Source organism: Anastrepha obliqua, chromosome 4 (assembly GCF_027943255.1).
Source record: "Anastrepha obliqua isolate idAnaObli1 chromosome 4, idAnaObli1_1.0, whole genome shotgun sequence".
Taxonomy (NCBI): domain Eukaryota; kingdom Metazoa; phylum Arthropoda; class Insecta; order Diptera; family Tephritidae; genus Anastrepha; species Anastrepha obliqua.
In genome coordinates, this window is record NC_072895.1 from 45,436,806 (window position 1) to 45,460,521 (window position 23,716).

General features: G+C 36.5%; 4 protein-coding genes across 4 annotated transcripts; 2 read left to right on the top strand and 2 right to left on the bottom strand.

Annotated features, from left to right (window-relative positions):
• Nucleotides 1–2,574: 2,574 nt before the first annotated feature.
• LOC129244587 (augmin complex subunit dgt3) lies at nucleotides 2,575–5,047 on the bottom strand. The gene is made up of 8 exons (XM_054882309.1): nucleotides 4,939–5,047; nucleotides 4,547–4,875; nucleotides 4,310–4,487; nucleotides 4,127–4,237; nucleotides 3,993–4,066; nucleotides 3,228–3,923; nucleotides 2,988–3,165; nucleotides 2,575–2,915 (listed from the first exon to the last, which is right to left on the bottom strand). The coding sequence occupies exons 1-8, from the start codon at nucleotides 4,954–4,956 to the stop codon at nucleotides 2,757–2,759; spliced, it is 1,743 nt and encodes a 580-aa protein (XP_054738284.1). The 5' UTR covers nucleotides 4,957–5,047; the 3' UTR covers nucleotides 2,575–2,756.
• A 1,144-nt stretch (nucleotides 5,048–6,191) lies between these two features.
• On the top strand, nucleotides 6,192–7,396 carry LOC129244451 (proteasome subunit alpha type-4). Its single transcript, XM_054882087.1, has 4 exons — nucleotides 6,192–6,307; nucleotides 6,400–6,605; nucleotides 6,670–7,005; nucleotides 7,060–7,396. Exons 1-4 carry the CDS (start codon nucleotides 6,305–6,307, stop codon nucleotides 7,304–7,306), a joined length of 792 nt encoding a protein of 263 aa, XP_054738062.1. The 5' UTR covers nucleotides 6,192–6,304; the 3' UTR covers nucleotides 7,307–7,396.
• A 9,474-nt stretch (nucleotides 7,397–16,870) lies between these two features.
• On the top strand, nucleotides 16,871–18,026 carry LOC129244833 (ubiquitin-conjugating enzyme E2-18 kDa). Its single transcript, XM_054882713.1, has one exon. It carries the CDS (start codon nucleotides 17,078–17,080, stop codon nucleotides 17,540–17,542), a length of 465 nt encoding a protein of 154 aa, XP_054738688.1. The 5' UTR covers nucleotides 16,871–17,077; the 3' UTR covers nucleotides 17,543–18,026.
• Nucleotides 18,027–18,107: 81 nt separating this feature from the next.
• LOC129244832 (cap-specific mRNA (nucleoside-2'-O-)-methyltransferase 2) lies at nucleotides 18,108–20,617 on the bottom strand. The gene is made up of 2 exons (XM_054882712.1): nucleotides 19,802–20,617; nucleotides 18,108–19,737 (listed from the first exon to the last, which is right to left on the bottom strand). The coding sequence occupies exons 1-2, from the start codon at nucleotides 20,345–20,347 to the stop codon at nucleotides 18,187–18,189; spliced, it is 2,097 nt and encodes a 698-aa protein (XP_054738687.1). The 5' UTR covers nucleotides 20,348–20,617; the 3' UTR covers nucleotides 18,108–18,186.
• Between the last annotated feature and the right edge of the window lie 3,099 nt (nucleotides 20,618–23,716).

The following is a 23,716-nucleotide window of genomic DNA, read 5'->3' on the forward strand; positions in this document are numbered from 1 at the left end:
AAGCTCCTCCTCCTATTTGTGGTGTGCGTCTTGATGTTGTTCCACAAATGGAGTGGCCTACAGTTCCAAGCCGACCCCGAACCGCAGATATTTTTATGAGGAGCTTTTTCATGGGAGAAATACACTCGGAGGTTTGCCATTGCCTGCCGAGGGGCGACCGCTATTAGAAGAATGTTTTTCTTTATTTTGGTCTTTCACCAATATTCGAACATACATTCTCTCTGAATTCCGAATGGTAGTCACTCACCAACCCATTCCTGAGGCACTAATTCACCGGGAGGCGAGTTCTCAACAAATTAAGCCAATTATCTTTATCATCACCACAAAGGGAAAATTCTGTTACAGGCCAAACAATCTTTTCCTTCAGCAGTCAAAAATTCCTGGAACTTTTCCTTTCCTTAACACCAAACTTCATGTGACTCAACTTCCATCTTTTCGCATACCGTTCGCTGTTGTTGTTGCAGTGCATCAAGCCCTGCCAGTGCGATCTAGTCACCGATCGTCATCGTCTATCTCATCTAACGGCTCTTCGGGTCCGATGAAGTATATATAATCCCCAAAAGTGTTTACCACCTTGTTGTTGTGCTTCGTCGGGTTCGATCGGGACCTTACTCACAGCAGAGGTGAAATTGCAAGTCTCCAGGTGCTTTAGACTGATTGTGTTACATGACCAGTTGCCGAATTTCCAAATTGAGATCCCTTATCTGAGAATCCCCAGCATAGGCCTGGCGTCACGGTCGTTCGCTAGAACAGCTGCTTCAGCTGGGAAATTGGCATGTAGGTCCTGGATTCTGCCATCGCAGCAGCAATGATCACCACCACACCAGTGGGAGTGGGAAGAGCAACGAAGGTATTCTTAATGAATTCCGTGAAGCCTGATATAGGTGCGCTCATCAGAGATGAAAACCGATTGGTTGTAGGTGACTTCAATGCGCATCACGATCTTTGGCATTCAAGCCTGCCAAACGATCGTAGGGGACAGCAATTGGCAGAGCAAATAGACGATTCGACATTCAGCACTGTGAACGACGATGCCCCCACCAGGGTAGTGGGCAATTGCAGCAGTTGGCTTGATCTAACAATAGCTTGCGCGGGTCTGATAAATAGCATAACGTGGCGACCTATGCTATCGCTTGCATCAGACCACTTGCCCATTATCGTCTCGATTGAAAGACATGCCGATCTCGTTTCCGCGAACCACCGGTCCTATTTTAACTTTAAAAAAGGTAATTGGGCCGGCTTCACGGAATTCACTGAAGACACCTTCGCCGCTCTTCCAATCCCCACCGATTTGCGCGCAGGCGAACGCGCATTCCGCAAGGCTCAAGGACATTCGTCCTCATTTCCCAGCCGTAGCAGCCAGCTTGGCAAACGAGCGTGACCACCTACGCCAGGTCGACCCCGGGGATTCCCGCATAAAGGATCTCAATTTGGAGATCCGGCAATTGGTAAATCAATATAAGCGGACTAAATGGGATGAGCACTTGAAGACCTGTAACCTCACCTCTGGGGTGAGTAAGCTCTGGTCCACCGTTAAGTCCCTGACGAACCCGACGAAGCACAACGACAAGGTGGCTATCACCTTCAATGGTTCGGCGGACCCTCGAGCTACTTCAGCCGACTTTCTATACTGCATCCTCCGGCCGACAGAACCAAGCGTCGTGCTACCAGAAGGATGCACAAACTGACGAACGACAGTGCGCCACTTGCTTTCTCCGGTGAGGAGGTGGCCATCAATAATTCAAAAAAATCAAAAGTCATTGGCCCTGAAGGACTAAACGCGCTGAATCTGAAGCACCTTGGAACATTGGGAGTAGAATTTCTCACAAGGGCTCTGCAACCTGGGAAACCCGTCAACCAAGGGGAATCTTATCGTCCGATAACTCTCCTTTCCCCAGTAGTGAAGACACTTGAAGTCTTCCTACTCCCACTCTTCACGAAACACCTGGCCCCAGCCCCACATCAGCACGGCTTCCAACGAGTGCATAATACCACCACTGCACTCGCCGCCATAAACGCCCAGATAAACCGCGGGCTTAACTAAAACCGCCCCTGCGAGAGCACTGTCCTAGTAGCGTTGGACCTGAAGAAGGCTTTCGATACAGTCAGCCAATCCACGCTACTAGATGATATTTATCACTCGACACTCCCACCAGGGCTGAAGAGGTGGTCCGTTTCCACGACATTCGGTTCTACGTTACCGAAACGACCCGGATTTATATCCGGCCAAGGAATGTCACTCCAGTAGCAATCCCCGCATGTATATATGGGGAATGTTTATGCTGCTACAACAACAGGTGGTCCGCAAACTATCTGAGCGGTCATCACTCGTCAGTGATTTTTCGAGATCAAACATCAAAGCAAAGGAAGATTAAGCAAGGTGTACCGCAGAGTGGTGTCCTTTCTCCCTTGCTGTTCAACTTCTACATCAAACCCACTCATCTAACACCTCTCTCCCTCTGGACCCAACCCGTCGAAACAGCCAGTTTCCTGGGCCTACCTTTAGATGAGCTAGACGAAGATGGCCGGTGATTTGCGCTACACTAGCGCTACTGTTAACAAACTAACAAACCATGAAGCACAAAAACCTTTTGTATTATTGAGTAAAACAATCAGGAAGTGCTAGAATGACAATGGTTATCTCATTACAATATCTATCAAAAATTACAATTATTTTGAGTTTTTAATAATTCTACTTTACATGTGTTAATGAGCTAAATTTTCGAAATTTACTCTTCAGTTACTCAGTCCCCTACTCATTTCCGTTTAATGCCACTCAATGACTTCATACCAGCTATCGTTGGCACTCTGGACGCAGCTTTCTTCGCCTCTTCAATGGCCATTATCATGCGACGAGGCTCTGTTAAAAACCAAACCCACAACAGCTGACTGTAGCGCCAAAGTTTGTCTTTTTCCTTATGATATTAGGAGGAAGAAAAGAACTAATTTTTAACATATATTTGAAACATAATTTTTGTTAATCTTACAATTCTCTCAGTTATGTTTTCCTGAAATTGTGTGCGCAAATATCGCAGTGTTTTCTCAATGCGTTCCTGGGTGGATTTTGCATTGTAAATCGGCATTAAAAAACGAACATGTTCAAACATTGGTGCTTCCACAGGACTGTCGTACACCAATGGCCGCAGCAACCGTTCTATGCGTTCCCTAATGAAATTATAAATTGTTAAATGGAAATAATATATATAACAATTTATATTTGTTCTTACAATTCGTTCATTTGTGAAAAAGCGTGTGTGTATGCTTTGGAACCGATCAGCCCTTGCATGGCATATGATAATAATCGAGTGAATTTCTCAAATTCATACAGGCAGGATTTTACGTCACTGCGCACTTTCTGACCTAAATGAAGCGATAACTGCTCTGCTATTCCTTCCAATAATAAGGCGGCCGAGGTATTCGTGAATCCTCCTCCTTGCACCATAAGCGGCATATTGTTGTGTTGTATAGAACGCATCAATTTAATGCGTCTGAAGCAAGCTTCTGTTTCGCTACTTATCTGATCTGTATTAACAAAGCGATTACGCTTACGTTCTAAATCTAATTGTATTGCAATCCACACAAGTTCAGCATTGGATAATGCATCTGAAATAATTTTGGTCAATCGCTTATCGGTCTCATGGCGCTTTAATGCACGTTCCAATTTCAATTTCGTATTTTCATAAAGAATCAATTCCATACGTTGTTGAGTGTGCTGTTGTACATGCAAAGTGAGATCATTTAGTAGAGTTTCGTATGTTATTTTTAAAAGGTGTTCGTTCATCATTTCCAGTTCAAGAGTTTCATGCTCCATATCAGCAAGGCTGATTATATGTATTTGTGAAAGGTCTAGAAGATCAATCAATGACTGTGTGGCCTTTGCCTTAGCTTTTTCCTTAATGTATTCAATAGTATAGTATTCCATTCTATAGATTAAAAATAGACCAACTTTAAGAAAGGCAACTACGTATAAACCACAAATTGATATTTCTTACGATTTGGCCAAAGACTGCAGTTTGTCCGAAAATTCGGAATGATCGATTGCGGTATTATCAAATTCGTTATAATCCTGTAAAACTTTGCTTAAATCATATTTCAAAACATTTACTTTTGGATATGTTGCTTCTACCTGAATTTTAAAATTTTCCTTCATATACAGAGTAAAATATTGCATGAACGTATCGCATTTGAGTAAATACTGATCTATAGGCAATTGATGTATAAACAATGGTGGGGATTGCTACAAAACAGGGAACAAAATATAGTAGAATTCAGTGGATACTTTTATGTATATAGTTTTAAGTTTGCTTACGAATTTGGTGAAACAGTGCGTAGCTTCATTAGAGAGTTTAGTATTTTCACGCTGCATTTCTTCAAGTTGACGCGTTTTGCGTTGACATTCAGTTAAAAGTTCAATATCTCTATTTGCTAAGATGCTTATTTCATTTTCCAAGTCTCCTAGTTCAGAATTGATTTTGTTTTTGGTACATCTAGCAGGATACATTATATAATCATAGCTTGGAAAGATATCTTTTAGTTCAATAAGTACCTCATATCCTCAACAAGTGTTGCATAGCAATCCTCAGTGTGCTCTAGCAATCGCAGCTCGTTAGTCATACTTATTATTTGGTCTTCCGTATATTGCAGCAGTCCAGGATTGTCATTTTCTAATTCCTTGAGTTTTTCAACGCGTTCAGATGCTTCCAACAATTCACCTCTTTCCTTTAATTCGTTCCATTCCAACACTTCATTTTCAGATAGTATGTTAACATCGGTGATATTATCAGTGAAAAAATTGAAGAACTTTTGGAAGCGATCATCATAGAGAATCCATTGATTGGCGCAATCAAAGCCCAACTTTTTGAACACATCAAAGCGCTGTTTTGTAATAAATTTTCAGAATTTTATTTATTTTTAAAATATACTTCTTTCTTGACTTACATTAATTAAGTCTACCATCTGCGTAAATATTAAAATAAACTATTCAACTATACAATTCAAATTGCACTCTTTTAAATTAAATTACTTTCTTCTTCTTCGTGCGTAAAAACTGTGAACCGCTTTAAAAGTAGTGCCATTTCACAATAATTCAAATGACACTTAATACACCTTGCACACGATTCAAAGTAGGCAATGTGTTTCTGACATGCTCCAAAAGTTAAATTTATGTACATAATTACAATAACTTATAAAACAAAAACACAATCACATCTCAGTTTATTAAGGACCGTTTTCCTCATGTCTGAATTTAAAAAACCCTTAAAAGAGATCCGTAAAAAATTCAGAAAATCCCTTAAAAGAAAGAAAAAACAAGACAAGATATGCAGCATTTAAAAAGAAATGTATAAAAATCATTAGAAATAGAAAAGTAATAAAATTGTATGCAATGTAAGGAATGAAGAATAATAAAATAAATAATAAAAAAATAAAAATAAAAATCCCTCAAGAGGTCTTAAAATTCGTTGAAAACAAAAAACTCTACAGCCACTGAGTTCTGTTAACAATTAGTATAAATAACTTATTCCTGAGAAACTTCTGAATTTATCAAGCTAGAATCAAGCTACAAATCTAGTAAAAACCAAACCAAAGAGTATAATGCAAGTTATAAGTATTGGAATTGCGAGCCGCCCTGCACTTATCGCTCATATTTTGACATTTACGTCACAAAATAAATTGAAAGCAGTCAATGCATTTCATGGCTCAATACATTTTTATTTAAACGTAAAACGAAAAAGTGAAAGCAATGACAAATTTTCCTTTTTCTTCAGGTTTCCTCAACACTTTTTCGCTTTTACTAAGTCACAAATGCTCATATAATTATCAACTGATCAGCCACTTAAGGTCATTTTAGTATAGCTCATATCTATCAACTAAGATAACTAATTAGCTCACGACAGTCGGTTCTACGTAACCGGAACGACCCGGATTTATATCCGGTCAAGTATAAGTATAGAGAATATTTAATGTACTACAACAAACATTGTATGCCGTTGAAGGCGAAAAAGTTTGAAACAAAAGTCAGTCGAAACGATAGAGTTCATTATATCCCAGAAATTACTTTTTAAGTGTTTTAATCATAGATGACGTTTTGACTCACTTAGCGCACCTTGTGAGTGAAAAGGAATTATTTTGTTGAAATCAAATATTTCTGATTGTAAGCACTGGTAATATTTTCAGAGTTGATATGTTCGCATAAAAAATTCACAATTGGCAACACGCTTTGTCACTGAATGACAATACAATTTCGTATCATTACAACTGTTTGCCGAAATAAGTGATTCTAAAAACTTATAGCTAAGACAATATAATGGTAAGTTTTCCAGCTAGATAGTTATCTATACCTGTGGACGAGTATGCTTGAATGCAAATTTGGGTAATATACATTTCTTTTTTACTACGAAGGCACGTCGTTATGATTCCCGTACAACCATATTTTCCCCGGAAGGGCGATTATACCAAGTGGAATATGCCATGGAGGCTATTTCTCGTGCAGGCGCTGCTTTAGGTATACGTGCGGAGGATGGCATTGTTATAGCAGCTGAGTGTCACACCACAAGTCCGTTGCTGGACAACGATATTTTCCAAGATAAAATTTATAAAATTAATGAGTAAGTAATAAAATTAAACACATTAACATGAGAACTTTAAATTTATCAACATTTCCAATTCCAGTCATATTTGTGTTGCTGTCGCCGGTATCACCTCAGATGCTAATGTTTTGGTTAATGAGATGCGTTTAATAGCACAGCGTTATCAATATAATTACGGTGAACCAATACCACTTGAACAATTGGTATCTCATTTGTGTGATATTAAGCAAGCTTACACACAATATGGTGGCAAACGTCCATTCGGTGTGTCCATTCTTTATATGGGTTACGATAAACGTCATGATTTTCAACTATACCAGTCGGATCCAAGCGGCAACTACAGTGGCTGGAATGGAACCTGCATTGGTAAAAGTTTTGGTGTAGCCATGTCTATGATAAAAACGGAGCTAGCAAATCGGTAAAACAATACACAACAACCTAATTTATTGTAATCTAACGCTTTACATTTCAGTTATGATAATTCTGAAAATCCGCTCACAACGGAAGAGGCGAAAAAAATTGCTATTAAAGTCTTAGCCAAAAGCATGGAAGGCATTAATGCAGAGAAGATAGAAATGGCAGTCACTACATTGGGCAGTGATTCACGTCCGGTAATAAAAATGGTACAGAAGGAAGAGATTGAGCGATTAATAACCAAGCACAATGAAGAAGAAGAAGAAAAGAAAGCATCAACATCGGGGGCGAGTGCCAAATCATAAAAACAACTTGATTAACATAAATTATTTTTTATGGAATATATTGCTAGAATTCATGATTTGAGTACATGTAATATAAAGCGCATAACATAAGTGAAGTTTTATTTTCTATATATATGTTTTGTATTACGAGAAAATGATGAAAAAATTTCAAACAAATTTCCACACTTCCGTTCAAAGGCGCAATTGAAAAGGACTTCCGACATTATAAACGCTTACTAAGAATTATATAGAAATATATAAAGAACGATTTGATGCGTTCTATTTAGCGCTATAGCCCTTATAGGTGAGTCAAAGCCTCTGTTCAGTTTTTGAATGGAGTTTTAAGTATGGAAAAATCGAGAAATAGCAGGCTTTCCAGTGGAAACATGTACATAGGGGCTTTGTTATTTGCGATTTCTCGATAGGAATAGTAATCAATTAACTTATCAATGCCGCAAGTCTTTCTAAACAGGCAACAAACTATTTCGACTTCATTCTTTGAATATATTATTGGTGATCTGCATGGTTTATTCAAGAATTTAAGGACAGTTAAAGAGTTTCAAAATTTTTTCATTTAATTTTGATATTTTTTAGATGTATTGGCTTTAAAAGATAAGAAAGTAAAAACATTTCAAATACCTTATTTCTCGAAATTTTTGTATTTTGAACGATAGACCACAAACTTAGTTACTTCAGTTACGGATTCTCCAAACATTTTTATGATGTACCTGACAAAAACACATGTAGATTTTCGGACTCACAGTCTAAAAAAAAAAAACAAAAACGAAATACGACGCCTGTAACATTTTAATATGTTTCAATATATAATATTTTGTATTTTTTACTACTTGAAGTATATATATGTGTATACACAATTTTTAGAAATATTACACGTTCGAACCAATTACTAGAAAAACTCTGTCCTGATAATATTTTTCAGAATATAATACTTTATACATTTTTAGGCGAAATACTTTTTTCCCCGGAGCACTGCACTGCATCCAATTAGCTTATTAGCTTTTTACTCTCAGAGTTTCTCTAAAAAATTACGCCAAGTATACAAAGCTCAGTTCAGTCCTTACTTAAGGCCAGGCCTTAAAAATAAAATAAATAAAAATTAAGCCGCGAAATTGGTTTTTTAAACTTAGTTTAATTGGAAAGCAGAGTTAAACTAAGCCCTAGATCTTCCAACTTGTTTTTGTTGTTCTTTTAAAACCTTTTAACAGGGTCTTTAAAGTACAGAGTCCTACTTCTCTAAGGTAGCATGTTCATAAATAGAAGAAAAAACATTTTTTATATGTTTATGCAGCTTAATTAATAATTTATTTATTTACATTTACATTTATGAATCATCGATAAACCATAAGTATATAAACAATTTCAATAACAAGACATTTATACAATAATATTTTCTAGGTATAGAATATTCCAAAAGCTTATCCAACTCGCACATTAACATTACCCCTGTTCTTACGATTACGTGATCTGTTGTTTCTCTTGTTGTTTCTTCTGTTACCTCTCTTATTGCCTCTCCTATTGTTATTGCGAGAGCTGCTACTACTGCTTGGATTATTTAGTGATATGCGCCTTATAGCTGTATAACGGAGACTGCCGCTAACTTTCTTAGCGGTAGCATTACTACTTGATGTATCGTAATAACTGCTAGGTAGATCAGAAGTAGTAGCGTTAGTAGTTGAGGTTGCAGCCCTGCATACCTTCAATGTGAATAAACCAACAAGGAGCAGTGGCAAAAAAACTTGAAGATATTTCATTGTGGTGCTAAATTTGAATTGAATAGGCTAATTGAAAGCTGAACTGATTGTGAATATTAATTTGGAAGAAATTGCGGATTTATATAGTATTGCGGAACATAGTAGCTCGTCTTAATTTTTTTATATCAATTTCAAACGACTGTTCAAATAAAATTGACATTCCGTAGAAAGAAACTAGTAGAGAAAAAACATATAAGTAAATAAATACATTTTAGAAGTTGAACGGGAACAAGGCCATTGCCAAATAAAAAAAGAGCTTTTCAATAGCAAGCATTCAGACTTAACTGTTTTCATTAGAACATAGGTGCACTATATAATTAATCTTTTAAATACATGCGTACGTACATATGTATGTATATGGACATATGTATGCATAGACATATCCACATACACAGCTACATACATATAGACAAATATACATATATATTTAAAGGTTACTTAAGTTATTAGCACACGCTCTATGGGAAGAATAAGGGGCTTTTCACAAAGGTCAGATAAATTGCGTAAATAATTTCTTACTTCAGCCTAGCGTCATACTTGATGCGCATCGATGACCCTGGAAATGTTTTTGCGTTGAAAACATCTTATTGAACCTTTAATTACTTGCACAAATTTACTTTGCCACGAGCAAATGAACAATTAAAATTAAAAAAAAATCTAAGAGGCCAATAGTTCTTGGAGAGATGAAAGCGCTAGGCTACTGTGGCCACAAATAAGCAAAAAATATACAAAGGAACTGCTTAGCCTTTCAAGAGAGGGCAACTCGAAGATCGTGGCTTGTACAACCGGTCGTTGGCCATTTGGCAGGCATTCCTTGAGATTAGGAGTTTTCTGCCATGAACATTGTAGAGATGAGGAAGAAACAGTTGATCACTTCCTTGGCAATTGTCCAGCCTTAGTTAAAATCAGAGCAGGTTGGAGGAGGAGCTCGGCCAAACACTCAAAAAGGGTGTACGCGCCAATTATATATATAGATATATAAGGTCTAAGTTAGTTGGCCGTACGGACCGACTACCACCATAAACTAATCTAACCTAAGCCAACGAGGAGATTAAATGTAGAGATAAACGGCTGCATTTGGGGCAAAGACAAAGAATTGTTGCTATCGACATTTAAGGCAATTGACCGGCGGGTTCTAAACTATGCTGCGCCTGTCTGGTCGCCTGGAACTAGTGATACGCAGTGGATAAAGCTCCAGACTTGTCCAAACACTACTATTCAGACAGCGACGGGTTGCATCCTGATGTACCCTCTTCAACACCTTCACAACGAGGCACAGGTGCTCCCAGTAAAGGAGCACAATAAACTACTCAGTAAACTCTGCTTGGATGCTACCGCAGGTTTCACCCTTGCACACACTTGCTTGAGCCAGAGCCGCCTGCCAGGCACGTCAGGAGACACTTCCTCAACTACACCGATGAGATCCAGGACAAAACAAACAGACATCTACTGGACCAGATAGTGTTTAGACAGACTATAAACTACATTCTTCGGGAGAATATCACCACCTTCTTAAGCTCCCGACCACCGAATGCCGTAATCGGAGTCCAATCACCACCTACAGCAGATGAAGAGCTCCAGCTTTGCCATGAGACCCACGTAACATAATTACGTTCTGGATATTGTAGCAGGTTAAACTCCTACCTATCCAGAATCGACCTTGACATACCAAACACATGTCCAGCATGTGGAGACACCCCGCGCACCACTAACCTCATTTTCACATACCCCACTGGGTTGATTACTCTATACAGACAGGGCTTGTATTACTGCCACAACAACAACAACAATATTAAATGCAGAGGAAAGCATCAGGAAAGCCAATGAGAGATCGGATTTTTATGCAAATTGAATATTTTATTATGATGAGTTTCTGCCTAGGTGCGAACTTCATGTGATGTTAAACAAAAATATGCACTTGCATAAGAATCCGATGTCTACCAATGACTTATACGACTTACATTATATATACACGACTGTCATAAGGTCTATGCTATATTATGCTGTTGCTCCGTGGTAACTTAGTGGTAAATAAAAAGAGGTATGCAAGGAAGTTGGAAGATGCACAGAGACTCGTAGATATAGAAAATTTTCGAATGTTTCGTTGATTACTTATATATTATACTTGCCCTGACCCCTATTAATTCGTACCCTACGATTTCTTCTCATATACGATATTTCATTTTTTCATTTCATTTCATTCATTGCCCAAAATCATTTTAACATGGGAGTTTACAAAGTTATGATAAAATTAGATTATTTAACATTATCCTAACATACATTTGTATTTATCTAGGAGTTTAAAACTTATTTTTCTTTTCATATATATACAATAGGTTATCATTATTATTTGGAATGTCTTTGGCATAATTTTAAAACTTATTTATATTCTCCCAAAAAGGGCTTAAAAAGGAGATAACGTATATTAAACTTCTATAATTTATTTGGCTATAAATTGATCAATGTTATAAACTAAATTTTCATCGTTGAAGTTGTAAGTAATGTATCGCCTATGATAATATATTGCTTTACTATTTTTATGTAACATATTATTATTTTTTAGTATTTTTAAATAGGTATATTGGTGATAAATGTTTTTCTGTTAGAGGTAATGATATTTCCCTTGCCTTTGACAGATATTTGTTTATCAGTTCATTTTTCATGAATGTCAGTTTATCAACAAATCTTACTGACGATTTCATTAAGAAAGGGTCTATGCGTGATATTTTACATTTTTCATATAAACTTTTATTAGAAACGCTTTTCCGAAAAGTACCACTTCTGTAAGGTTGGCGATTAAGACCGCTACAAATTCTTAAAACATATCGTTCAAATCGTCTTAGGGGGCGTCCATAAATTACGTGAGATATTTAAGAGGGGGGGAGGGGGTAGAGTCAAATCTCATCTAATCTTACGTTGGAGAGAGGGGGCGGTCTCGGCAAATATCACGCAATTTTTTTTCTGATTGAAACAAAAAAAAATTATACTATTTTGGTCCATTATCCAGATTGTACATGCTTAAGATTTAATCTTAAGCGTAATCGTAGTATGATTAAGATCATTCACTAATTCGTTCGAAAGAAAATAATTTCATTCATACTTCGACGTTATACATTACTGCTGTCAAACCACCATATTTGTTTTATACCAAATAGCTCAATTTAATCTGAATTTACGGTACAGTGTAGCCCGTCGTTTGTTTTCGCGCCACTATCAGCCGAACGTGCGACTAGATGAACAAGAGCGTACGAGCTGAGTGGCAGCGACACACGCACAGGTTCCAACCTTCTTTGTTTAGAGAGAGCCAATATTTACTCCAGGTACATTGCATGCCTTTATCAGCACGCCTTATGATCTCTATTGCCCAAGTATACGTGATGATTTAGAGAAAATATGCTGCAGTACATGCGGTATTTACTTCGCATCTATCACAAGAGCTGCAGAGCACAGGCGAGCAGCTCACATTGCACCAGCTAAGCAAGCGCGTATGTACCGCAAAGTGCGACCCTCACGGATTGTCGAAAGACGAGCTAATAAGTTACTGTGCGCAAGCGTCAACGGCTTAGAGTGGATAGATCAGAACGAAGTTGAAGGAGCAGATGATGTTACTGAAAATCATATGAACATGTTGGTCCCAATAGTCTCTCTTGAAACCGCGCATGATTCTCCAAGGACTGAATTAGAGTAGATATTTTTTTTTTAATCGCAGTAGTTACGATTTAAGTCTTCTACGAGTATTGTTAAATTTTTATTACACTTATAACTCTCAGCAATATTGATTACTAGTCTTAACTATATATATATATATATATATATATAATTGGCGCGTACACTTCTGTTAGGTGTTTGGCCGAGCTCCTCCTCCTATTTGTGGTGTGCGTCTTGATGTTGTTCCACAAATGGAGGGACCTACAGTTTCAAGCCGATTTCGAACGGCAGATATTTTTATGAGGAGCTTTTTCATGGCAGAAATACACTCGGAGGTTTGCCATTGCCTGCCGAGCCGCGACCGCTAGTAGAAAAATGTTTTTATTAATTTTGCTTTCACCGAGATTCGAACCAACGACCTCTCTGTGAATTCCGAATGGTAATCACGCACCAACCCATTCGGCTACGGCGGCCGCCGTAAATAAAAGCACGAAGCAATTTTTTTTTCTTTTTACAATAACAATCTAACGGGTTTACATAAGAAACCCACATTTTGAAAAATCTCACGTGAGATTGGGGGATGGGGAGGGGGTTGAATAAAATCTCACGACATCTCATCAGGGGGGAAGGGAGGTATAGAAATTTGAAAAAAAAACACCTCACGTAATTTATGGACGCCCCCTTAGTCTCTCCATTTGGTTCGACGAAATGTTGAACCATATCGGATGAGCAAAAGATATGATTGGTCTAATTATTTGTTTGTAAATATTTATTTTAATGCAGTTCGATAGTCCACCCTGCCTTCTTACTAAATTACAATAGCTAAAGAACATTTTTTTTGCTTTTGTCAAAATGAAATCTACATCTCTTACAAAAGTGAATTTGCTATCCAAAATTATGCCCAAGTATTTAATTTGTTCTTTGTATTTTATGTTGAATCCATTTATTTTAATTTGAGGCCCATATTTACGAGCATTTGGATATAAGTTTTTACATATTCCTTTAACAATAGTTGTTTCGCTTTTATTGAAGTTTAGTTTTAGCTTCCATTTGTGAAAGTATGTACTTAATTCATTTAAGTATGACTTAACAGCTTCGTTGGCTTTGGTTATGCGTTGGTGAGATCCCAATATAATTATATCATCTGCGTATATGAGCACTTCAATATCGCAATCATTAATTTCGGAACTTAATGGTGGGTCAGGGAAATCAGCTAAGAAGTTGCTATTGAGAATTGGCCCCAACAAAGAACCTTGTGGCACATCTGAGCTAACGTCTCTTGTCAAAGAATTAAATATGCCTTCATTAACATAAAATGATCGCTCTTTTAAATAACTATACAACATTATGCAAAGATTTTTTTTCGAAGTTGAACTTTCTGTACATTTTATATAAGATTCCATCCACCCAAGCAGTATCGAATGCTTTTTCCAAATCTAGACTGACTAATATCGTCGATACACACCATTACAAACACACTATTATTTTTTGTATAAAATTGTACAAAATTTTTCGAAATTTCATCAAAACTCCATCAAAATTTAATCAAAATTTTTGGAACTTTCCGGGGTATACAATTTTGTAGCCCAATAAATTTTAGGTTAACAAACTGAAAGATTCCCGTTGATTTTTGATCAATTTTTTTCACTGAGATCTCACGCCTTTTCGTCCATACAAAAAAGAAAAAGCCTAGAACCGTCAATTAAAATAAATAAAAAATCAGAAAAAATAATTATTCTCATTTATTTTAATTAAACAAATTTCAAATAAATTGAATATAAAGCGAAAAATAATAAGAACAATAAAATAGTAAATTTATATAGGGTGTTCAATTTGTAAAACTTAAGGTTGCGGGCGTATGCATAAAAAGTTTTGTAAATGGAAACATTCAGCCTTTTCAGGAGTTTCACGTTTCACTATTCGCTTTATATGAATTTTACCCGAATATTTTTCAATTTTGACGACTACACAAATTGCTGGTGGTCAAATAGTGGTCCTTTTACTATCATTTTCTATTCCTTCTTTTCCTAATAAAAACCACAACCGTTCCTTATTTGAAGAGTAAAATTATATTAGTCCAGTCATTATAGTAAAATCACCTCAGAATTCGAGATACCCAGCTGTAATTCTGTAACTACTTGTATACTGACACTCTAAAAGTTGTCTCAAAGCCTACATATGGTAGGGTGTACCCAACTATTAAATTTCAAGGTCAAAGGTCACAAAAATCGGGTTTTTGCGCTTATTTTGTAAATATCTCATTTCCCATGGTTTTTTTGCTATTTATATTTATTATCAATATTGTAGAATACAAAATTCTCTACAAATTTTGTTGCAAATAATTTTTTGCACGGTGAACCGTTTTCGAGATAGAGGGCGGAGAGCGTGCGGTTACAGGATCACTTCAGGTCAACCGGTACCTCCGGTCGAAAACGCGTCATATATAGTTGATGAACTATCAATAAATCAATGATTATAAATATTTTTCAATTTTTATTAACTATCATATTATATTTTATCATTTTCTTAATGCATTAAATCTGTAACCAAACATGAATGCTCTTCCTGTGGCTTATTATGCTCAAAAGAATGCTTGGATGGATCAAACGATTTTTCACGACTGGTTCATGAACAGTTTTGTTCCAAATGTTCGAAATTATATAATGTCGGAAGGATTATCACAGAAAGCAGTTTTGGTTCTGGATAATGCCCCATCACATCCAGTTGAAGATTTAAAAAGTGATAATGGTAATATTTTTTGTTATTTCCTGCCACCGAATTCAACTGCAGTTCTACAACCCATGGATCAATCAGTAATTGAAACTTTAAAGCGTCGATATCGGAAAAAATTTTTCACTACCGCGTTTCGCAAGATTTTTGTAAAAATTACAACATTAAAAACGCAATTGATAATGTAGCTGATTCATGGTCTGAGTTATCGTCGACAACATTGGAAAAATGTTGGAACAAACTATGGCCAAATACAGAATCGCCTTCGAATAACAGTGACGATGTCTCACAGGCTGATGTTGTGACTAGTACATCTTCGGCTTTGCCATTGGAAAATAGTGAAATGATCAATGAATGGTTGAATTGTGACGAAAATGATTGTGGTTACGAGCTTTTGACTGACGAACAAATAATTAATGAAGTGAATGATGGAGAAGAAAATAATGATGATTACGATGGAACAGTTTACAATAATGAAAATGGTCACAATCCTACTGCTTCATTTCAAAGACAAGAAGCCAAAATTGCTGCATCAAATTTAGAGAAATTTATCGCCTGGTATGAAATGCAAGATGAAGCCGGCTTGGCTAACACGATTCGTTTGCGTCAATTTCGACTTTTCGCAAAGAATAAAACTCAAGTCACTCTAAAGCAAAAGACACTAACGGAACTCTTTTCAAAAACAAACTAAACTCGTAATAAAATAATGATATAATCATGTAATGCATGTAAATTTTACTGTTTGTTCATTTCTCTCAAAATTTCAGTGTACTTTTCGATTCTGTACACAGTCGAGAGGTTTGTTTCTGTTAACCGTCATTTTTGATTATCCGTTATAGCTGGGTTACATTGACTGACGGATAATCCAGGGAGTACTGTATATAATTAGTAAGTGTTGATTTTTTCTTATTCAATTCTCATATGAAATATTTTCACAATATTTTCGAAATTGACATTTTTTCCCGAGAAAAAGAAAACATGAACTATTTCAAGCAACAACTATCAGAGAACGGAAAACACTTTACGCTCTAAATAGCTAAAAAGAACTACGCTCATTATTTAATTCGTTGAATGTGAATATAAATATTGCAAGAAATTATTACATATTTATGAAGAAATTAATTCAGATTATAATTATTCCAGAAATAAAACAATCTATAAAACTTTTGTGACTTTTGCTTAATTATTATCGATTTTAGACTTGTAGACTTCGGTCGGAGGACTTTTGATTTGTAGTATGGGCTCAATGGTATATTCTCTTTCCCAATTAAAAGGGCGCATGCTGCAACAATGAGTCCATGGTTTGATTATATCATTAGATTTAAGTTATTTTTAATAAAAATAAAATATTCGTCGTAAATACAGAATACTGTTTCCAAATATCCCCTTAAAGGGGAAATTATCATAACAAAGCAGCACTCCGTAAAGTTTGTAGTTTTGACATTCTTGTCGAAAGGAGAAAAACACAGCGAAAAAAACATCCAAAGAAACGTAAAGGTGGACAGACGAAAATTACTTCTGGAAGTTTGCAAAATTTCTGAATTTTATTTTGGAAAATTTACCTACCAGAAAGTTGTGTGTGTGTGTGAACATTTAAAAGTAACTGTTAAATAGCGAAGAACCGAAGAACGTGCAAACCGAAATGACGGCACCGCGTAGACTTCGCAAAGAGCTGACCGATCTTCAAGCTTGCGGTCTAAAATCTTTCCGAGAAATTAATGCAGACGAGGAAAATTTGCTGCGTTGGACAGGCTTGATAGTGCCAGATAATGCTCCCTATAATAAAGGTGCATTTCGAATTGAAATTAATTTTCCAGCAGAATACCCTTTCAAACCGCCAAAGATAATATTTAAGACCAAAATCTACCACCCGAACATCGATGAAAAGGGTCAAGTGTGCTTGCCAATTATATCGACTGAAAATTGGAAGCCTGCAACACGTACAGACCAAGTTGTTCAAGCATTGATCGCCCTAATTAATGATCCTGAACCAGAACATCCTTTGCGCGCCGATTTGGCAGAAGAGTATCTGCGGGACCGGAAGCGTTTTATGAAGAATGCCGAAGAGCACACCCGGAAGAATAGCGAAAAACGGCCGACGGATTAGAAATGAAGCGCTGCCAAAAACATAACTATATATACACATATTTGAAAGTAGAAAAAATATATACATATATAAATACGGAAATAAAAGAATGTATCATCATTGGCGTTGAAGTGCACCTCCAGTCACGGGAGGCATTGGTAAAATTATATTATTAATAGCAATAGCGAAGGGGAAGCGTGGAATTTTTAGGTTAACGTGAAAATGCAGTATATGCTGTTGCACATTATATTCCTATAAATAATGACCGACTAATATTAAAGAAACTTGCGTTAAAGATATCAAAGACATTTTCTTTTTTTAGATTCGTTTCATTTAAATTAATGGTAATTTACAAATAAATATGTTTGTATGTTCAAAATACTAGAAACCATAGTGAGATGAAATTGTGCCGACTCCGCATTTTGAATACTGTCTGCCCTATATTCAATGTGAAAATTTGTGACTTAAAATAATAAAAGTATGAAAAATAGCAATGAGGTTTGAATTTCTATGGTTTTGTTTTTGGAAGACTTACCATTTGTAATAAGGTTTGCCTACATGTATTTATATGAACAACGTATTTTGCTTGAACAAGATTGACGCTGGTACATTTTATTTTAATCCAAATTTTGTAAAAAAAAGCATTTAATAGTTAGCAGGTAGTTTTAGTTATTTAAAGCTAATTTGAAGTTCTTCATTAAGAGTTGGTTATTATAGTTATTGAGTGCAATGGCAAATTCGTTACGATGCAATTCTGTAATGCGCATAATGCATAAAATATTCGGATCCGAAATTAAAGTCCGCACCTCTTTCAAAATTGATATTTGATTATGTGTATATTCCTCACTTTTAGTAAGTAGTTCTATCTGAAAATGAGGCTCTACACAAATCACTAGTTGCTCAAAAATGTGCAATGCTAGAAAGCGTAAAATGGATACTGATAAGTGTGTTAGAAAAGCAAAATTTGACAAAATAATTCGCCGACATGGTTTTTCGGAAATAGTATCTAACAATTCCAGAAAGAATTCTCGGCGTATTAGGGAAAAACTACTAGCCGTACTGTCGCCCAATGGGATATCCCTGCCGTCCACATTGCAAACTGGTATCATCATGTAAATAGGATCTCGCGATAACACTTCTTTAAGCCTTTGGTGCAGTTGCATTACATAAGCATGTGCAAATAGACTGCTTTGTAGTTCCCAGAAAGGAGCACCACGATAAATGCAAAGCTCAGATGCTGACGATGTTTTTGCGGCACACTCTTCTCGATACTCAACACCACAATTATTGTCCAACAACTTTTCTAAATTATTTATTATGCGATGAAAACCAAAAATTCGCTCCTCTATTGTTGTATCTTTTGCCATTTCGCGTTCTGAATATGAACCTTTACAGAATGGTGCTGACTTAAAATTTTCATCTGCTTTTGAACAACCATATAAAATTTTATCACTTTCTGCAATACTGCATACTTTGTACCGGCTGTAGAATTCATTAGCGATAGCTGTGCGCAGATGTTGCTTGTGGTTAATCTGACGACGCGTAGGTTTTACCTCATATGCCTGAATGTTGGATTCGATAGCTTGAATCTGCAAATCCATAAAGCGGCGTGCGCATACCTCGTGTTGGCGCAAGAATTCTTTTGGCAAATAAGATTTGGGGAAAAGCGGAAATATATTTGCACATTCGACATTTTCTTTCATCAATTGCAAAGTCTCGGGTAAGTACTTAGTTTGCTTCCTGTACCCAATACAAATTATGTAGACCTCGGAGTTACCACGCTTCGAAGTGGCAGGCTTGAAAACGTGGACCTCATCAAACACGCAGTTTAGCAAAAAAATTTTGCTTACATTTGTAGACTCGAAGAGCGTAAACATTTTCACTACAAAACATCCACCTTCGGCTAATATATTTAAGGCTGTAGTGATTTCAGCAAAATGAAGAGAAGCAACCACTTCTTCTTGACAATCAGGCGCATCAACACAATCGATTGACCCATCAGCCGTAATTAGTTGTACATTGCCTTCTAAGCGTTGGGTGCATTGCTCCTGCATTTGTTCAATATGCTCCCGACTGATTATATTGCCAGTAAAATCGTCATGCATCAGCCAATTGTCAAAAGTGTAAAACATGAATCGGTCGTCTGAAATCATGGCACTGGAAGGGTTACCTTCATAATATGGATTAAGCGTAGTAGAGAGCCAGCGCCATTGTATCTGGGCAAGATATACATATATTATATTAAAAATATAACTATCAGAAAAGTAATAATATTCTCACCTCATCTCTTTTGTATTTGGAGTACAAATAGTGGTTTAAAGCAGCAATGAAAGCGCCCGGCAATTCGCACAGGTGCAACGAATTTAGGTGGGGCCCTTTCACAAGTGGATACGAATGCAGACATTCGAAAAATTTACACCAAGCTATCGTAACGAATTCCGCTTTAGTTTCATTTTTAAGACGCCATGGAATCTCATTAGAAGGATCTTGGCGTCTCGTATGCAGGCTCCAATCTTCAAGTGCATAATCATTTAATTTACATTTCACGCCATTTAATTTAGGTTTTAGTTGCTGTAATGGTTCAAACTGATAAAATTCTCTGATCAATTCTGTAGGTGCAGGTAACTTCCAATTGTTTTCATCATTGGTCTTTTGATAGTGGAATTTCTTTTCAAACATTCGATTTACTTCAATATTATTTATTAGCGACCTATTATTGTCCGCCTTGGATTCAGCGCGCCAATTATCTGCAGCGGGGCTGCTGCAGCTGGTGGCAGCATGCAGTAATGGACTATGTGGCACCAAACGTTGTGGTGCATTATCCATAATTTAAAGGTATATTCTCGCTTATAATTTTAAATAAGTACCTTGCTAAAGTTATATGAATTTGCAGGTATATTTTACGAAAACAATAACGAATATGGTTCAAAGCAAATAGCGAAAACTGTAAATATGTTAGAGTACTGTGCTTGTTGATTATTTGCATGACGGCGGCAAATATGCATAAACGGAGAGCTCACGGCTGTTATAAGTTACTAAAATTAGGAACATTTTCCTTTTCGTAACTTGGTAACTTTCATGTTAGAATATTTGATTTACTTATAGTTTTGTTGAGCAAGTAATTACTTGCAGTGTTCATTGTGAATACGCCTACACAAACGAAGAAGAACAAAAGTGCATAAAAAAGATATTCTTATGCAGAGTATACACGCTCCAACAGCTGTATCAATACGTTATAAAATGAGTTGAATGGCTGGTTAGTACACACGTTCCAACATGATATACGACATGTTGTCCAACTTTATTATTTTCATATTGGTGGTGTTTAACTTAACGTAAAATGCAGGAATCAAGTGGAATTTGTCCAATAATAATAATAATTTTGTTTTTAAAGCATTTCTTTATTGCATTCTATTTTTTGAACATTAAACAATATTTTTACTTAAAACTATTTAATTCATTTAAGAGCATTTTATGGAATGCTCCCAGTGGTGCAACCATTTACTAATTCTATGGTAAATAATAATATAGACTATTTTTTTGTTATATGGGGTCTGTTGTTGACTTGAGTCTGGGGAAGGTTATGGGATTTTCAATTTTTGACGTGATAACGTCTTATAATTCGATTTAACAGGCTGCACGCACGAAAAAATGTGTCGTTACCTTGCTCATTAGTGTTACCTTGCTCATTGCCGTTACCTTGAATGAACTGCAAGCGAAAGCGCGGAACGAACGACAAAGCAAACAAAGCAAACGAACGGCAACGTTCGACATCTTGCACTCTCCTACTTAGGTGAGCGTATATGTGTATGTATATGCGCATATGTACATATATAAATTCACGTATTTGTATTTGCATATGCCTTCTTATTGATTATTATTAATTTGATTTACTTGAAGAATAATAAAACCAAGTTTGTTAACAATACCTGTTGTTTTAATGTTATTATTATTGTTTGACGTGATAACGTCTTATAATTCTATGTAGCCGGCTGCACGCACCAAAATGTGCGTCGTTATCTTGCTCATGCGTCGTTACCTTGCTTGAACAGCATGTTACGTTATGTTATGTTATGTTATGACATGTTATGTTATGCTATGTTATGTTATGTTATGTTATGTTATGTTATGTTATGTTATGTTATTTTATGTTATGTTATGTTATGTTATGTTATGTTATGTTATGTTATGTTATGTTATGTTATGTTATGTTATGTTATGTTATGTTATGTTATGTTATGTTATGTTATGTTATGTTATGTTATGTTATGTTATGTTATGTTATGTTATGTTATGTTATGTTATGTTATGTTATGTTATGTTATGTTATGTTATGTTATGTTATGTTATGTTATGTTATGTTATGTTATGTTATGTTATGTTATGTTATGTTTTGTTAAGTTATGTTATGTTACGTTATGTTATGTTATGTTATGTTATGTTATGTTATGTTATGTTATGTTATGTTATGTTATGTTATGTTATGTTATGTTATGTTATGTTATGTTAAAGTATATTATGTTATGTTAATGTTAACTCATTCTCTATATCCATACAAAATATCTATCAAACAAATAAAATTAAAATTTTCTTTTGAAAAATGCAACCATTCAATCAGTATTTTCTTATGACGTTATCACGTTAAACTATCGTCAGTAAACCGACTTTACAGACAACCTCTTTTTTTTCTGTAACAAGAGAGTTTGAATGCGATTGGAGTCGAATGTTGTGTGATGTGGCATATTTTCGTATTTCTTCAATTATTGTGCGATCACGATGGATTTGTTAATTTGTGATATACATAATAAGGGGCGTTTGAGATCATTCTGAGGCTTTTCAACTAGAATCTTTGAAGTATTCCGATTACAATAGCGAAGATCGGGGAAGTCTACCCGGGAGCGCAGCTCGTGGTAGTAGACAAAAAATATATCCTGTCTCGACCGAGGGCACGAGTTTGGGTCCCTACACCCTCCGACCCACGGTAAATCATGCAAATAATAAGTGCATGCAATCCAGGCCTTCCAACGGCGGGCAGGAAATTTGTCCAGGCTTTTGACAATACTGAAACAGTAGACGGTGTGGTGATGAAACGTGCCTCAACGCAAGTAATGCTGTTATTAACGAACGGCTCGCTAGAACCTTTGAGGAAAAGCGAAGGTATCATAAATTAAGGTTTTGGCAAAATGAGAGTCAGAACTTATAAAACAGATGCTGATGGTGTAGACCAATTAGCCTCAGAGATCGAAGGTAATGACGCTGAGGAAGATCCCATGGAGTCCTTAAGCGACGTCGCGAGCATCGAGTTGGAATGTTACGGCTCATCAGAGTCTGAGCTCACAGCTAGACTCAAGAAAATGAGTACGAGTACGAGAACTGAGCATACAGCTGGTTCGAGTACAACGCACTCACAAAGAGAGCTCCTGAGCGAGTCACAAGAAGATGAGAATGCAAAGAATGCCTCTCCTTCAAATAAACTTTCATAATAACAAGCTAGTATTGCAAGCCCTAATTGATCGCATGGCAGCCGACAATCCTGATTTTGTCCTCTTTCAGGAGCCATGGATCAATGGAGGGCGCATCTGCGGATTGAGGACGCCGAAATATAGGCTATACACAGCGGACTGTGAAGGTAAATCAAGGTCTTGTATTATGGCAAAAATAGAACTAACCACATTTATGATCCACAAATATGGCAATATAGACACAACTACAATAAGCTGGGAGACAGATGGTAATAAGTACCGGCTATCGTCTTTCTATATGGCACACGGAGATCCAATACCGTCGAACCTGCTAAAAGAGCTGATACTGGACAGCGAAGCTCACGGCAACTAACTACTAATGGGAGGCGACGCAAACGCCCATCTCACTATCAGGGGTAGTTCAAATATTAACGAGCGAGGTGAGTCAGTCTTTAATTTTATTATGAGAACCAACAGTTCAACAGAGCCAAACTCTCCCAAAGCGAAAACAAATGGGACGTTTATTATGACAAACTAAAAATATATAAGAAAGAAATAAGGAAAGCAAAGAGATCTTCATGGTGAGTTTTTTGTGGGGAGATCGAGACTACGGTAGCAGCATCTCGACTGAGGAAAATCCTAACCAAGTCTACTCAACCCATAGGGTATCTTCAGAAGCCAGACTCCAGCTGAACAGAATCCAGCGAAGAATCATTAGACTTATTACTAAATA

Excerpts from the sequence above, each read along its gene's own strand:
- LOC129244833 (XM_054882713.1), top strand. The coding sequence starts at position 17,078 with ATGACGGCACCGCGTAGACTTCGCAAAGAGCTGACCGATCTTCAAGCT.
- LOC129244832 (XM_054882712.1), bottom strand. The coding sequence starts at position 20,347 with ATGGATAATGCACCACAACGTTTGGTGCCACATAGTCCATTACTGCAT. Across the intron at positions 19,738-19,801 it reads CCAAATACAAAAGAGATGAG|ATACAATGGCGCTGGCTCTC; the intron begins GTGAGAATATTA and ends TATCTTGCCCAG.
- LOC129244587 (XM_054882309.1), bottom strand. Across the intron at positions 4,488-4,546 it reads ACACTTGTTGAGGATATGAG|ATGTACCAAAAACAAAATCA; the intron begins GTACTTATTGAA and ends GTATCCTGCTAG. Across the intron at positions 2,916-2,987 it reads AAAACATAACTGAGAGAATT|GAAAAAGACAAACTTTGGCG; the intron begins GTAAGATTAACA and ends TAATATCATAAG.
- LOC129244451 (XM_054882087.1), top strand. Across the intron at positions 6,606-6,669 it reads AAAATTTATAAAATTAATGA|TCATATTTGTGTTGCTGTCG; the intron begins GTAAGTAATAAA and ends TTCCAATTCCAG. Across the intron at positions 7,006-7,059 it reads AAAACGGAGCTAGCAAATCG|TTATGATAATTCTGAAAATC; the intron begins GTAAAACAATAC and ends TTTACATTTCAG.